At 34.6% G+C, this 16,886-nt stretch overlaps 1 protein-coding gene across 3 annotated transcripts; it reads right to left on the reverse strand.

Annotated features, from left to right (window-relative positions):
• Positions 1 to 6,156: 6,156 nt before the first annotated feature.
• LOC103500428 (homeobox-DDT domain protein RLT3) lies at positions 6,157 to 16,806 on the reverse strand. Of its 3 annotated transcripts, XR_540069.3 has the most exons (17): positions 16,561 to 16,806; positions 15,974 to 16,118; positions 15,632 to 15,877; positions 15,455 to 15,511; positions 15,112 to 15,328; positions 14,177 to 14,277; positions 12,775 to 12,861; positions 12,527 to 12,658; positions 12,196 to 12,336; positions 11,285 to 11,407; positions 10,707 to 11,153; positions 9,892 to 10,311; positions 9,160 to 9,780; positions 7,575 to 7,679; positions 7,221 to 7,430; positions 6,933 to 7,120; positions 6,157 to 6,684 (listed from the first exon to the last, which is right to left on the reverse strand). XR_540069.3 is itself a non-coding variant. In XM_008463727.3 (16 exons), exons 2-15 carry the CDS (start codon positions 16,013 to 16,015, stop codon positions 7,236 to 7,238), a joined length of 2,934 nt encoding a protein of 977 aa, XP_008461949.2. In that variant the 5' UTR covers positions 16,016 to 16,118; positions 16,561 to 16,805; the 3' UTR covers positions 6,157 to 6,684; positions 7,221 to 7,235. The 3 variants fall into 3 exon arrangements, 2 of the variants coding, with proteins under 2 accessions (XP_008461949.2, XP_016902791.2); XM_008463727.3 differs by lacking the exon at positions 6,933 to 7,120 and having other exon boundaries at positions 16,561 to 16,805; XM_017047302.2 differs by lacking the exons at positions 6,157 to 6,684; positions 6,933 to 7,120; positions 7,221 to 7,430; positions 7,575 to 7,679 and having other exon boundaries at positions 9,218 to 9,367; positions 9,442 to 9,780.
• Between the last annotated feature and the right edge of the window lie 80 nt (positions 16,807 to 16,886).

Below are 16,886 nucleotides of genomic sequence, written 5' to 3' on the forward strand. Positions count from 1 at the left end.
GTGCCCAACCTTATTCATATACTATAGATCGTTTGGGCTATATACTCAAACTTGATCCATGTTTATGTCTCTACATAAAGTTCAAGTTTACACTAGATAGCCTCGGGATCTTAGTTTATTGGATTCAAGATTATAGTATTCAATTTTCACTAATAAGTCCTCAATAATCACTTTATTAAATATAATATAATTTAAATTACAAACTACGAGTTTTATGATATAAATTCCAACAAGGATTTAGGTTCTTAATTAGCACCTTTAAATGTTTCAATTTCATAGATTGATCCGAAGAATGATGAATGTGCTTACGTGTATCGAAGTTTTGAAATTCCGACGACGAAAGGTTACGAGGAAGGCCCACATGACCTTGCTCCTCATCATGTTGAGCATGCTCCTACACGCATTCATGTTGATCACCCCCCCTGATCCTCCTCATATCAAGCATCCCCCTACCCTTGTCGTGTCCAGTAGCCTCATTCTCCTTTTTGGGACGAAAGTTGCCCCCATCGCATCTATAGAGCAGCCTACTGAGCCAAATAGATCCTGGGCGATGTGTGATTACAGCCAATATCTACAAGCCTGAAGTCAGATTAGATTGGATGGATGAGTTCTTAGATTGAATGGAGTCATCCGTTACAGCTGAGTTCTCGACCATAAAGGAATTTGGTATTAGTTAAGGTATATTGGCCTTGTTGTTCACTTGTTTCTGGTTTTTGTCTTAACTAGAGAGTAATTATGATGTTTCTATTGCTTCATTAATAGGGTAAGACGGCTGACTCCCAACAATGTTATGACAATGGTGAAGGTACGTCGTTCAATGCATCGAATTGACCATTTAGTGGACGATGTATTCGTGGATGTTACCGCTCCAATCATTGATGACCAACTTGTGGACGAGGAGACAAAAACATTCATCAGCGAAGACCACGGAGATGGAATCGAACCGATCAACGTACCTTTAGAGGGTAAAGATGTCCCACCACCTCCTGTCCAACCTCTACTAGAACCGAAAGAGAAGGTAATTATTTTGATGAATTGTATTACTTTACAAAGTGATTTTAGTAATAACACAAATAATATTGAGTTATAAATTGTGCAGCCTACCGATTTTGACGTAGAGGTCATCTTACCTTCTGTTTTTTCGGATGTTGCACCTAAGGAAAGGACAACAAAAAATAGAGGGATATATTGCAAATTTCGAAGTTCAATTATTAAACAAGGATAAGGGGCTAAGAGAAGGAAGAGGGTGCGCCCCTACAAGCCTGTCCGCAAGATCCCTATCAAGTTCAATAAATAGTTTTCCACATACCTCTTAGACTTGAGGAGAGCAAAGGAGTGGCGAAAGACTATGGGAAACTCAAGGACGCTTCGTGATTGATGGACATCTTAACCTCAACCACATTTACCAATGACAACGTATGTATTTCAAATGAGTTTCTTCTCACCATTTGTAGACGATCGACACATTGTTCCTATTCACTCAAAAGAAATTATAGGTCAGTGTCGATGCTTTGCACGTGAAGAAAAGCCTCACTACAATCAACCTATCTTCGCAATAAGTTTAAACAACTTCTAGTTAAATTGTTATTAATAACTTATTAGCATTGTCTGTTTTGGTTAACCCGATGGTGCAGAATTTCCTAAGGCGTAGCCAAGGACTGTACGAGGAGATTAAGAGGGGCACTCGTTCAGTTGATGTTGAGTATATCTGGGTTAAAGACTCTACCGTCTTGAAATATGTGATGAGTACGTGAGACTATGACAATGCATGGATGGACATCAACTACATGTACATGTCTGACAACATAGGGGGATGCCACTGATTTTGATCGTGCTAGACATGATCGAGGGGCGAATCAATGTATAGAATTCGTTTATTGATTTGACACCAAACTTGAACTTGACAAAAGAATTCGACAACATGAGATGCATAGTCTCGACTTTGCTATATCGTGGTGACGTTTTCACATTGAAGCCCAATCTGCCTGGGACACCATCGCCACTATATCATGTACGAGATGTACCACAACAAATATGGGTTCAGGTGATTGTAGGATTTATTGGTGTAAACTTTTCGAGTATGATGTCCATGTTTCATAGATAATTAACAATACAATTATGGGCTAATAGAGCCTTCTTGTAATGTTTTTTATTTAAATTTTGTGTTAGCTTTTTAATTGAGAGTTTATTATATGTGTTTATCAATTTTTGTGGTGGTCTTAAGAAATTATAATGAGATTGATAAACTCTTCTTCATTAAATGGTGATTAGAAGGAGGCTAAACATATGTAATTAATGAGGAAGTTAATTATGTATAAATTCAACTCAACAAATTTAAACTTATTAATATAGAATGGAGAATCCTTTATATACTTTCTAGGATCTTGGGCCAAAGTTGCACTGAGATGAAAAACAGAAGCCTTTAGGTTATCAATTCTTAGGCCAAACTTGCCCCAAGATGCCCTAAAATGAAAAATGGTTATTAGATCTCAGGCCATGGTTGCCCTAAGATGTCCCTGGATGAAAAATAGAAGTAGTTAGGTTATTAGATCTCGGGCCATGGTTGTATCGAGATGCCCCGAGATGAAAAACAAAAACATTTAAGTTATTAGTTCTCGAGCCAAAAAGTTACCTCGAGATTCCCTGCGATGAAAAAAAATATAAGCATTTAGGTTATTAGTTCTTGGGCAAAAGTTGCCCTAAGATGCCCTATGATGAAAAATAGAAGGCGATATTTATTAGATCTTAGGCTAAAGCCACATCGAGTTTGATCGAGATGTAGGGTTTATGTGAGACCCAGGTTCGGAATAGAAGGGCTTTGATCTTTGAAGGTGTTTTAGTAGATTAGGCATCCTATGGTTTGCGTTGAAGTGAGGCGACATGATGAGAAGAAAGTAAGCATTCAAGTAATGGCGCAGGGAAGTAAGCGTTTTGCTACTAGTAGAGTTAAACGATCTGGTGCAACACGTTAAGAAAGTCGACGTTGACGATTTAGCATTTTAAGGAAATGTCTACCGAGATGAAAAATAGAAGCATTTATGTTATTAGTTCTCGAGCCAAAGTTGCCTCGAGATGCCCTGGGATGAAATATAGAAGCATTTAGGTTATTAGTTCTATGGCCAAAGTTGCCCTGAGATGCTTTAGGATGAAAAATAGAAGGTGATATTTATTAGATCTCGAGCCAAAGTCGCACCGAGTTTGATTGAGATGTAGGGTTCATGTGAGGCTCAGGTTCATAATAAAAGGGCTTTGATCTTTGAAGGTGTTTTAGTAGATTAGGTGTCCTAAGGTTCGCGTTGAAGTGAGGCGATGTGATGAGAAGAAAGTATGCGTTCAAGTAATGGCGCAGGAAAGTAAGTGTTTTGATACTAGTAGAGTTGAACGATTTGGTGCAACACGTTAAGAGAGTCCATGTTGAGGATTTAGCATTTCAAGGAAATGTCTAATCTTGAGTTGATAGCTGGTTACGTGTTAAGCTTAAGCTTAGTACATGACTTGGATGTGTTATAAGATAACACGTGTAAAATTGTAGTTAGGTGTTCAGAGAGGAAGGACATTAAGGCTAAGTATTTTGTGAGTGATTTTCTAAAGGAAAGAAGTGTTTTGAAAACATTCTTTCTTAGTCTTTATGTTGTTGTAAATACTTAATGTATTGTAATATGTTGTTGATGTTGATATTGTTATTGTTATTTGAAAAGAAAATTAATGTTTCTAAGTGATAATTATGATGCTTGTATGGAAGTAAACCATTAGCCTTATTTCTATCAATGAGGTAGCTATTATATGCACATAATGAGTAAATGCAACCATGGAGATGCAAGACCACATGGTGTTGAGAAGTTGGTCAAATTCGTTTGAGTTAACAACCTAAACAACAAGAAATGAACTGAAAAGTACCCAAAGGATGCTGGTGAACTGAATCCCAGGTTTAGGCGTGGAAGTGTTTCATGTTCTTGGTGGAAAGGAATAAGATGAAGCTAATGAGTAACTTTGTATGTTCTATGAAATGAGGCGATGAGGACCTGTTTTTGAAAATGAAAATGAATTTATGTGATTGAACTGCATTCCCCAAAAGGTTTTTCTAAAACCATCACTCACTAAGTATTTGACATATGGTTTAAGTTTCCCTTCCCAAGTATCAAGCATTAAGGCTAAGTAAAGAAGGGCAAGGCGAGCTACTACATGGCGAGCAAGCTAAGCGTTTTGGTTAAAAAGTTGTGGTAGGCATGGAAGGTCGAAAGCTTTATTTTAAGTCTTTGTTGTAAAGAAAGCATATATTGTATTGAGCAAAGGAAGTTGTTCTATCATGCATTAAGAAGTTAATGTTGTATCAAGTTGTTAAGTTGAATCCACTTACTAGGCGTTCCTCGTAATATCTCGCAAGAAGAGATGCATTAAGTGTCTAGGCAGGCAGTCATACCTCCACTGGGTCGCATAGAGTGATTTTTGAGACAAGTTGATTCTTTTAAAATATCGGTTGATTTCATACAAAAGTTTGCCCGAGCATTTAAACAGAAACAAAAATGAAGTGAATAAGAGTTGAGTAAATGTGAATTTGATATTAATTTTCTTTACATAAACATAATACACTTAAATATTAAAACAATCAAAATCATATAAGATCGTAAATGTCATTTGGACGTGATTTTTATGTAATATTCCAATTTCACAAAAAAAAGTAGTTAGATAGGTATTAATGTAATTAGACCTATTTAAATAGGCTACTATCGTGGAAAACCCATCTTCAGTCGATTCCAAAAAAGAAATCCAACCTTTTAAGGGGTTTAAATAACTATAGCCTAAAATAGAATGTCTTATTACAAGTTTGACCTAATATTGTAAAATTTTTCATAAAATGTCTTAATGAGTTTCAATTTTACACAAATGTAGAGCCCAAAAAACCAAACTACCCATCTTTATTATTAATAATATATTAAAAAAAATTAAAAAATGAAATAAGGAAAGTGGATCAAGATTTACATTTATTAGATATCATATGTAAATATGGTATGTAATTAATTCTATTATGGTAATATTATAATCAAAATTACCTCATAATTAATTTTCTTTTGGTGATTTTGTTAAAAAATTCTTCACTTCGTCCGATCTCTCTCTCCGTCCATTATTTCGTTCACCTCCTCCAAATTTTTCCGATGAGTAAGGGTTTATGATTATACAAAATTTGTTAAAGTGCATGAAAAATATATAGTATATTACGTACTTTATGCTTTGGAAAATTTTTAGGTATATGAAAAATATGTAGTATATTATGTAACTCATGCTTCAAAATTTTTTTAGGTATATGAAAAATATATAGTATATCATGTAGTTTCCAGTCAACAAATTAGAGCATATGAAAAGATATATAGTATATTACGAAATATATATAGTATATTACGTAGGTATATGAAAAATATAAAACGTGGGAATGGAAATGTGAAAAAATTAGATAAATTTTGAGATATTTGTTTAAAATTATCTCTAAAGTAGGTGATTTTTTTAAATATTTCTTCTTCCTCTTATTATTCCATCATAATTAATTTTAAAACACAAAATAAATCTTCTTATTATTCCAACGCAACCTCCCTTCTCACCTCCCGACCACGATTCCAAACTCTCATCTCTCAGAGCGATGATGGGATCTCATTCATTGATTTTGGCTTATGTGAGGTTCCAACATTTACATCTTGAAGCTCGCCGATTCTTCTTTACTTCTTCCGACGTCGATGATTACAAATCTACCATAAATGATAACGTAATATTGAATATTATTAAAATTATATTTTAATTATTAGCATAAGTAAGAAAGTAATAAATTACATAATAAATTTAATATAATGTAGATAATATAGATAAAGAAATATTTTGTATTAAGTTTCAAAAATCATTTATAATTAATAATTATGATAAAGTTATAATTGACCTGGAAATATACTAAATCCTAATTAATCCTAATCAAGATAATAAATTTCATTTTTGGACATTAGTGAAATTTTCTAGCAAAATTAGATCTCTTTTCTAAATGTTTCTTATTTTAAAAACTTGTCCAATTTTTGAAACTTTGGTAAAAAATAGATGACAAAGCAAAGAAAGCTAGAAGTAACTCAAACAAAAAAGGGTTAACAAACAGAACCTAAGAAGTTCATTAAGAAAATATACACCACAAAGGGAAGCAGATTGGTTATCTTATTATGAGTGGGTCCTCCAGGCAAGTGGCAAATACACATTTGCAAAAATTTCTTTACCTCTATTTTAAATCATTGGAGGTGAAATTGTCTATGTATTACATACAATGATATGGCCACATGAACACTACAACAATTTGCTCACTGCTTGGGCCAAGGCAATGCCAAAACTTAATGAATCTATAAATGAATAATGCTCAAGACAGCTGCACCAAAAATCTGTCTTAAATCCCCTAATATGAGCATTGCGTTTCTTCCCATTGCAAGTGATAAACGTGGTCATATGGTTTTAAAATATTTTACCTCGCACATTGGATTGTAACCATATCTGTTTTTGTTCCCTATCTTCTCTTGCACCAACAAGGGTTGCCCCACTTAGCCAACAAGCTACAAAATGTTTTGGTCAAGTGCTGACATATGGTTTAGTTTTGCATGTAAGCTGTACAAATTCTTCAAATAGGGTTGGGATTGTCATCTATCTCTAGGCTCTACTTTTTACCTGAAATATCCAGTAAAGAAAACAAACAGATTAGCAACCGCGCTATAACCGACATCAAATGAAGAATCACAGACCAAAGCTCTCCAAAATTTGGGTAGGTTTCAATTATGCCTCTAAATTTCAAAAAACTTCACTTTTACACTTCAACTTTCAAATTTGTTGCCAAAAATACTCTTGTTGAAGTCTTTTTTGTTCAAATAAGATAGAAATTGTGCGATGACTAATGTATAAAAATCGACATTACTTACATCTTTCACGTAAAATTGTGAACTTGTATGACAATTGATGTGTAGAAATGAATGAAATGTGCAAGATCGAACTGTGCTCTCAGCTATCCAAATGAGCTACTAGATCAAACCCTACGACAATTCTCTTTTTTTACTCAAGCCAAATAGGAACTTCACCAAGAGGTCGTTAGTTCTGTTCTGTACATGTTCTGATCAGAGAAATTATTTATTGAAGGTATCTATATTATATATATTATCAAAAGACTAAAAACCTAGGGGTATAGAAACTGGGGAAGAATCAACACTTACCTCTGCGGGCAGCTTCTAGCAGCTTTTCAGGTCCTTCCACACATAGCAATAAAGGAAGGCATCCAATTTAACCAACCAGAACGCAAGAGCAGAGGTTGTTTGGGGTAAGGATGCAAAAGACGCTAAAGTATCTAGAATACGAACAGAAGGGTCTTCTGGGAGATTACAAAACCAATCCTCATTGATGGCACCAACAAAATCAGCAACCACCTGTTAAAATAAAAAACCAAATTATATTTACTGCATATTATTGATACTACAATTCCTAATGACTACAAGCACAAACAAAAAGGACTTGCAACAAAAAAAGTTAAAAATATAAGACATTAGTAAACCAAAATTTTTAATAAAGACCTGCATAAGTTCTGCCAATGACGAAGTACGCCTGAGCCGTTTAATCCATAACTTATGAGCAGATTTAGTCCAAGCTCCAATCATAGCACCTTCAGGCATTATAGACTGCAGAAAAATAGGAAGAAATGATTTTCAAACCACTAGCAAGTAGTTAAACGCATCAACTGAAACATAAAAGCACATTCCAAAAGCGTGGTATTGCAAATAGAAATATTCAGAACCATGGGAGAGCAAAAACAAACTAAAGAATGGTTGGAAGGCTCCTGAATTGTAAGTCCTGTTTTCTTTGTAGCCTTTTTGGTGTAGATTCCATCTACTCCGGCCCTAAAATGGTTCCTACGTTTTTGTGAGTAATATATCGTTTCATATCTCAGAGTACAACATCAGTTATGAGAATGACTGAATGACTGTATAAATGAAATATGTGATTCTTTCCTCCGGGGACATCCGATAAAATTGATCACATAATGTGATTCCAGAAAATAAAGTATGAAAAGCCAAAAAAGGGAAAACAAACTGACTTTCTTCTTAAGTTGTACGATAAAAGTCAAGTCAGTAAAAACCACAAGAGAGGATACTTGAAAACTGTTTTTTCTTTTTTCCTTTTCCCTTTTAATAATTGAGAAATATGAAAAAGAAAATTGACAAGACATACCAAAAAAAAAAGTCCCTCAAAAGAATCCAATACTCTAATTACAAGAAAGGATACCAGTCTAAAAGAATGAGAATTAGCTCGAATTTACAAAAAGAAAAAAACTCAATAAACAGCCACCCAATAAGGAGTTAAATCTAGCAAAGTCCCAAAGCTCATCCACAAATTTCTCAGCCTTTCTAAAAATCCTATTGTTCCGCTGCTGCCAAATCCCCAACAAAATGGCAGAAAAGCAAGCCTGCCAGGTAATTCTTTCTTCATCACGAAAAAGAGGGTTATGAAGCACCCCCTCGATCAAAGAGCAGCAACCTCTATTATGAGCTAACACAGAACTAAAAGTTATGAAGATGCGACTCTAAAAGGAGAAAAAAAGAAAACATCCCACAATAGATGGTTGAGATCCTTCTAGAGCGCACAATTGGGTGCAATACAAAAGAAGAATGTCTTTGGAGATGATCATGCATGTTTACTCTCACATGCAAGACTTGATAAGCAAAGAATTTAACTTTGAAATTTTAACCTCAACGAATGAACCATCTGATAGAACACTAGTGTAGATGTTCTTTATTCAACTTGGTAAAAGATATTAAGTACAAAAACAAATTGATAGATTATCAATCCTGGAAATAAAACACAAAAATACAACAAAACAACAAGAACATACCACTCTGTTCTCCTCCTCTCAAGGAAAAACAGCCCTCTCATAAACTGAAAACTTCTCTCCCACTCACAGACTCCTCTCCTTCCCTTTAAACTACCCCTTCCCTACTAAATAACTGTAATACGCAAAAACTGTAAAAAATAACAGCACTACCCTTAGAACTACCCAATAACTTCAGACTTCTCTTACTTCTTTCTCCTACTATATTGCAATATTATGGGAGGTCTAACACCATCCTAGTGAAAATAAAAGAATTAAATAAAATGATATACCTCGATTGCATGAACTCCAGCTTTCAATGCTTGAAACTGTGATGATAAAACCTTATGCTTTGGAAATACATCATCATCCTCTTTTTCTCTACAAGTTGCCCTATGAATGGTATATCTTTCCTCCAGGTTCAAGTCAAGCTCAAAGGTAATATGGCAAACTTTACAATGTTTCTCATCTCTCCAATACAAATCATGGCAACGTTCACATCTAGCAAGTGAATCAAGATAAGACCTTCTACCATGCCTTACGGCATAAAGTGCATGATAGAAGAAATTCCATACCCATGAATCAAATTCCTGGAGACGATTCCAGCTTTGCTTTTCTTCTTCTCCCTTTCTTTTAACTTCAATAACTATAGCACTACTTAAAGGCAAAGTATCACCAGTAGACTCAGCTTGGTATAGGCTATTATCAACATCAGACACAGGAGAATAGCTGCTTTCTCTTATCCTGTCCATATCAGATTGTTCAGATTGCGTAAAGCTCCTGCTTACAAGATTCCTAGTTCTCTTATTTGACATGGCTTCACAAAGAAATACGACACGCTTCTCCAGAGATTCAATGAGGAAAGCTTCCCGCTTACCTCTATCATCCAACACAGATAACAAGGCACACAAAGCCTATGTTAAGAATAGAAAACAGAACAATAATTAGTATAACACTTGTGTTTAAGTTTGGAAAATATTGATTCTGTGAAAGGGAAACTTGTCATAAAATTTCCAGGGTAGTACCTCTTTTGTATCAATCACTTCCCAATGCCCATCCTCCGAAGATTCAAAATAAACCCTCCTATGACCAGGATCAGACGCATCACAAGGACCAAGAAAAAGCCAATATCTATTATACCTACGATCAGAACCTAAAAAGATAGATTGCATTGAATGCAAGTAAATAGCATTTTTCATCTTGTCTGCGCCCTTTACTTGACTTCCTGAATTCTCTTGGAACTTGGAGATTGCTGTGGCTGAATCAATAGGATGGTTTTCCAATGAAGCATATCTGATACTTGCACTATGCAATTGTCCTGAGCTAGTCAAGAATGACCTTGACAGGTTGTGTCCCCTGACAGAAGACTTCTTTATTTTTGCTCCAGAACCATAATGTTGAATGTTGGAAGCATAATCAACAATGCCACAAGATGTTGACGTACCCTACCATATTAAAAAGTCTTAAGTACTATGCCTTAAACCAAACAGCATAACAAGCAAATATAAAATAGACAGGCTTCTATGTATCACTGCCCACAAGTGCCGAAGTATAATGGAATAAAGTAGCCTTGAAAACTCTCCGTGGAAGCTGCAAAGAATAACTTCTCCCAGATAAAAATAAATTTTCATATAATAGAAGGCATAGTAGGTGTTCTATGACTTTCTAAATACCAGAGAAATTCTTAAAGAAAAATCTCACGAAGGTAAAAATAGATTTTGAACTTTGAGACAAATACAAACTATCATCAATGTCTTGCGTGATTAACCATAAATCACAAATTTATGATGTAAACAAGAAGATACTAGAAAAATGACCCTTATAAGATAGAATAATGTACCTTTGGCCTAATACTTGATCCGTAAGAAAGAAGATCAATTAAAGCCACCAATGCATTCAACTTCTCTTCAATGCTTAAACCTGAATATTCATCTTCCATCAGTCCTAACAGCCACGCTTCACCTGGATGACTTACGTCAATCTCTGTGGAAACAGTTGGGTTTTCATTTTTGGATTTCTGAATCTTAAATCTTTGAGCACACAATTTCTCTGAATCACATTCAGAATCATAACTACTGCTGCATATTGACGCACTAGCTGCTATATCATCTACACTACCAAAATCAGTGTCCGACTGAAATTCATCAACATCCATTGTAGCAGGACTAGGCCGGAGACGATATGCAGATGGGGATATCTTTTCAAATAAAGTTATATCACTGGACAAAGTGGAACATATTTGAAGCTCCAGTTCTTCAGTAGTGCCGGCAACGTTCAGATCCACAATCTTCAAGAAAAGGTCGATATCAAATGGATCAATATGGTAGTTTGAACTTTGATGCACAACTTTTCAACAATTATAATAACAATGACAGTGACAGTGAAATAATCCACATTTGTCTCAACATTGGTACATACCTTGGACTCCCTTATCAAATCAGAAACCTTCATCCCATTGTTTCCTTGCTCTGATAAAATTATAAATAATTCACCCTTCAAAGTCCCACGTTGCAGACCATATTTAGACACAAGGTCCATTTCCTAGAAAAAGAACAAGAATGAAGGGTACTCATGAAGGTTTATAATGAAACAGAACAACGTGAACCATTCACAATATCAAACTTGCCCACATTAAGTTTTTAATAAAACAGAACAAAAGGACAAGTGGCTTAGGTTCTGAATCTCCAAGGTTCGGGCTGCATTTCTTGGGTTCTCTGCTTGGCCTTATTTTGAGTTGTAGGATTATTTGGGTTGGATTAAAATTGTACCAATCCAAGAACATTGGAAATGCTTAGTAAGTCTAGCAAATCTAATATGATAAGCTAAATAGAACCTCCATCCTTCAAAGATTCTAATCAAGGCATTTAGGATAAAGTTAAACTACAAAATAAAAGGCATTTTATCCTCAAATATTATGTACTGTCAAGTCATGCAATAGCATATTATAACCATCATTCAAATCTCCGTAGCCACTTTATGGGCAATTTACTACAGAAGTAACTGGGTAACAATGGCTCTGACTCTCCTATATAACCTGTCCAATGTCTTTTTAATTGTAGATAAGTATATAACTATTATTAATACTAGATCTAAAAACTTCACTGAAAAAGGAAGGTCACAGAACTATGGATGAACAAGAATCACATAGGATATGAACAAACCAAACTTCCATCCCCGAAAACAAAAAGATAACTGAACATCAAAAATAGTAAAATTGTGAAATACTCCAAAGTCCAACCACTGAGACTAAGTTCCATAGGCTCCAATGAAAAAATATGGAACATCTGGCAACGTTGAAGCAGAAAAGTAAGAAAACTGAATGTGAATACCTTAGAAAGGGTTTCCTTCTGCAATGCATCTTGCTTAGAACAAAAACCAGCTGCAACCAACACTTGACGTAGTATTTCGGTCCATGTTAAAGGGTTCAATGATTTCTTCCATACCTCAAGAGCAAAATCCTTACTTCCAAGCTTCAGAGTGATGAAAATGAAATATATAAGCATAGATGCTATATTTTCCTATTTTTAAAAGTAAAGCAATTCTAAATTCATAATGCACTAAGAAAATGTGCTAATGACCAAATGCCAGTCGTTTCGTTTGTTCTCAACAAAGACTGGCCTCTTTGTCAAAGTGGCCTAAATTTAATCATGAAATACTGACCGAATGAACTAATGCAAGAAATTTGCAAGACTTGCTCAGAGGAGTCAAATATGCATTGCTAAGTTCTGCCTCAATATCACAAAATAGTAGTTTGAGAAGGGCCACGTGAACCTTTCCAAGTAAGAATGAATCCTGCAATTGGAAGAAAAACAAAACCAGAAAAGGGTTCAAACGTCAAGACTAAAATTTAAAATCCCAACCAGTAAGCATTCTTAGAGGAAAGGACTAGATTAAAGAGAATATTTAACCTTGTCATGAAATGATTCAGCAAACTCATCAAGGGTGAAGGAGCATACGCCTAATGTTATGGCGTATGTACAAAGAAAATTGAAGACCTGCAAAAATTAGAGCCAAAAATTTAATCGTCGCATTTCAACTGACTTGATAAACTTCCCAATGCAATCACACATCAAGCTTTTATTTTTACTCAATGTTTTTTTTTATAAGAAACAAATATTTCATTGATACACAAAAGTAAAATAATAATATATAAAATTCTCAAGGAAATAAAAAAGCACATTCTAATTGGAAACAACAAGACATGTTACACTAATAATACAAATAAAAAATCTCTAGGAAGTACGAAAGCACATTCAAATTAGAAACAAGAGGAAGAACCATTTCAAATGACATGTAAACTTCCAAATCCAATCACCTATCAAGCTTTTATTTTTGCTGTTCTTGTTTTTCAAAAAGAAATAAAAATTCAAAGATACATAAAACGATAAAAATAATAATAATAAAATTAAACAAAAATTCGGAAGGAAGTAAACTTTCGATCTAGAAACATGAAACAAGAGGAAGAATCATCACAATAAATCTTTGTAATTATTGGTGCTAATTGGAGGAACTTTTTATAATTCTTTTGGTTTCTCTTGATTATTAGTCATTCAATGAAATTTGCTTCTTTATATTCAAAAGATAATACCAACAAAACAAATAAAAACACAACCCAATAAACGTTATGTTACAGATGCTTCATCTTCATGGAAAGGTTATTTAGAAGAAAAGGTAATTTCTTTTCTTCTTTTTTGTATTGATATTCACGAGTGTTCAAGAGAGGTTGCACATACCTCTACTATTCTCACTAGACAAGTGTCTTACTACAAACCTACAGAATGTTAAGTTGTGGATAGGTGATCACAATGCAACTCATTGTCCCTATACTGGGTAAGAAATGCTACTTTTCTAAACATGCAAATAACCAGGACTCACAGGTACTTCATGGACAGTACATCCTATTGCAGGTGAAATTAATGATAAAAAAAATAACACAACAGGAAGTGAGTTGTGAAAGAAAATCATGGAGGTAGTGAAAGAAAAACCACAACAGGAAGCAAAAAATATATTATAATAATAAGAAGAAACAAATAAATAATAAATAACATCCTTAACATCCTTATCTTAATAAACCCTAAACCCTAAAGATTTTTATCTTAATATGTGAAAGAAAAGTAAAAAAAAAAAAAAAAAAAGATTATTAAAAGGGTTCATCCAAAAGGGTATTTCCAAGAAAAAAACCAAATTATGATTAATGCTAGCAATTAAATCATTTCCAATTGAGGAGAGGATGGGCCATTCTGGAGACACCTACTGCTTATGCAACGAGCTAAACAGACAAGAATCAACCCCATAATCTTTAATACGAACCTTGAATAGTTTTTTGCCGATGTCTCGAGATGAATCCCAAGGTTGCATGCCAAATGGTTGTTTCATCTTCACAGAATTTGGAGGAAACTTGCCCAGCATATCTGAAAATATAAAATATTATTAGAGATGGTATTCCAAGGATCCCCTTCATATTTAATAGAAACAATTTTTCCTTCCAAAACCAACAGATATTTCATTCATTGTCATTAACTTAGAAAGGAACAGAAATGCAACAACAGGTGGACAAGAGGTTCACCCAAGTATCACACAGGCCATAAAAGAGACCAAAAGTAAAATTAAATATCGACTGTCAAGTGAGTGGCTATCATGAATTAACATTAGAAGAATATCATAACTTAAAAGGGCTTGCAACCTTTCCAGTGATATAACACCATTAGTTAGAGAGGAACTGGAAAACGAGCACATCAAAAATATTAAATAGTAAATCTAAAATCAACCAACTTCTTTTGACAACACAGAAATTCTTAGAACTTCTCATTTCTGTACCAACTCCAATTAAAGAGTCCGCTAGATAGTTTAGTATGTCTTGCTGAGCAACCATCGTCTTTCATAACCTTTAAAATATCTCCCGAATTTCCTCAAGTTCCAAAAAAGGAAAAACTAAAAACCAGCTGGATTAAGAGTAAAGTCTCTGGCGGGCATGGGAACACTAATGAATTAACAAAATAGATGGCCAACAGAACCAAGGAACACCTAGTGGAAACCAAGAATATATAGGGATTTCTCCCAAAAAGCTCTACTAGAAGGCGCCCGACAACTCTCAATAATTTTTAAAATCACACAAGTTTGCAGATTAAGAACCATAGAGATAAAATCTTCAAGAATATTATCAGGTTCAGTTTTTCACTTAAAGATGCCATTGAAAGGAAAGTCTAAGAGTGCAATTGATAAATATTGTCAGGTTCTTCCTTCACCTTTACAAAGCGAGCAACTATTAACACCATTGGTCATGAAGTGATCACAAGAAGTGATAATATGTTTTCTTGCTTGCAACTCTCTTAGCTCCAACTCTTCATCATCAACCAGTACAGCAAATTGGTCTATGCATTCTTGAGATTTAATTCCTTCCCAAGCCAGTTCACATTTTTCATAGCATAATTGCTTTTGACTCTTTTCTTCATTACATTCCACCTGGAATACAACAGAAACCCAAGCAAACAGAGGATGACAAATTGCTAAGGAAACTTACAAATAATATATACATACATACATATATATATATATATATATATATATATATACACAATATTAATTTACCCGTCTGGTTTTAATTAATGGCTTTCTCTTTCCCTGTACTTTGGATCCCACTCTTCCCTGTTTATCGGAAACATCCCATCAGCAACCATTTTTATTTAAAGGTAACAAGTATTGTAATATTCTAAATTAGATATAATAAAGGAAAAATAAAAACCTCAATAGAAGTACTCAAGTTACCTTCACTTTAGCTTGTCGTGGTGGTCGTTTCCCTTGCCGCAATGAATGTTCAGATGAAGAAGTTGAAACTGGAGATACATCCATAAATTTTCGGCCACCAAAAATGGTTCCGGCGGGAAAATTCCCAGCATCAGGATTCGTTGCCTGCCAAACTGTCATCAGACCTTTTCCAATACCATGAGTTTTAATCGGAGCAGCCATCTCCCCACAGCAATCTGCTGAGACTGAACTAGCTTGCTTTGAAACCTAAAATTATACCGAATAAAAGATGTGAGAAAAATATGGATATGGAAAATGGCAAAAAGCTGGAGCAAGGTCAATTATCATAAACATTTTGAATACCTTTCTCGCTTTGGCTTCTCTTTGATTCATTTGGAAGATCATGAATTTCTTTGGTCAGTTCCCACAAAAATCATGTACAGTATAATTGTAGGGATTGGGCCCGTTGAGGCATCTTCCTCCTAAGTTCCACTTCTCTAGGTAGATACTGCAAGGAAATTCAAAAGACAGTCAAGGAAATTCAAAGGCCAATCAACCAAAGAAAAAAGAGTGAGTTAATAAATACAATCTAACCGATGTAGAGAAAGCAATAAAGTAAAAAAAAAATGGAAGTTGAAAATTTTTACTTTCTGGCACTTTTTCAAGCTAGCACAAACAAAGGAAATCATCAGAACCCAACGCGGCCATACACAATCAATAAAGTACGAAAACTAAACTCTTCAGAATCCTTTAATATTAAACAACTCCCTACACACAAAGCACATATTCTCCAAACAATAAAATTACAATTCTATATACTGGAAACTCAGTCATTTGACACTGCGAACTTTAGTTTTGGGTTGGCATCCCTCGTCTCAAATCCAGAATCAGCTCCAAGTCATTACGAACAAAAATCCAGAAGCATAAACAAAAGGAAAAATGAAAATTACGTGTGAAGCAGAAATGCAACAGTGGTTGTTCCTCAAATGATGAAGGTAGGTTGAATTCAGTGAGTTTCCAGTGTGAGTGACTGAATTGAAACGGAAGGGAACTGAAGAGTGTTATGGTGAAGAAAGAACAGAGTAAAGAGGAATTTAAAGAAAGTAAGAGATAACAAACAGGGGAATGAGAGTGGAAGAAAGGAAGTAGGGTTTTGGGTTTTACAAGAAGAAATATCTTTATTGCTTTAAGATCCCCCCGTCTGCCCGTTCTGCCCCAGAATTTCAACGGATTAAAGAAAAATATCGTAATTTTATCCACGTTTGGTCTAAAATAC

This window comes from Cucumis melo, chromosome 1, assembly GCF_025177605.1.
Source record: "Cucumis melo cultivar AY chromosome 1, USDA_Cmelo_AY_1.0, whole genome shotgun sequence".
Taxonomy (NCBI): Eukaryota; Viridiplantae; Streptophyta; class Magnoliopsida; order Cucurbitales; family Cucurbitaceae; genus Cucumis; species Cucumis melo.

Bases quoted from the DNA above. Each gene is read 5' to 3' on its own strand.
- LOC103500428 (XM_008463727.3), bottom strand. From the start codon at position 16,015: ATGATCTTCCAAATGAATCAAAGAGAAGCCAAAGCGAGAAAG. The intron at 15,512-15,631 runs GTAACTTGAGTA...TCCGATAAACAG, and splicing joins CACGACAAGCTAAAGTGAAG to GGAAGAGTGGGATCCAAAGT. The intron at 12,862-14,176 runs GTTCGTATTAAA...TAATTTTTGCAG, and splicing joins TCGGCAAAAAACTATTCAAG to GTCTTCAATTTTCTTTGTAC.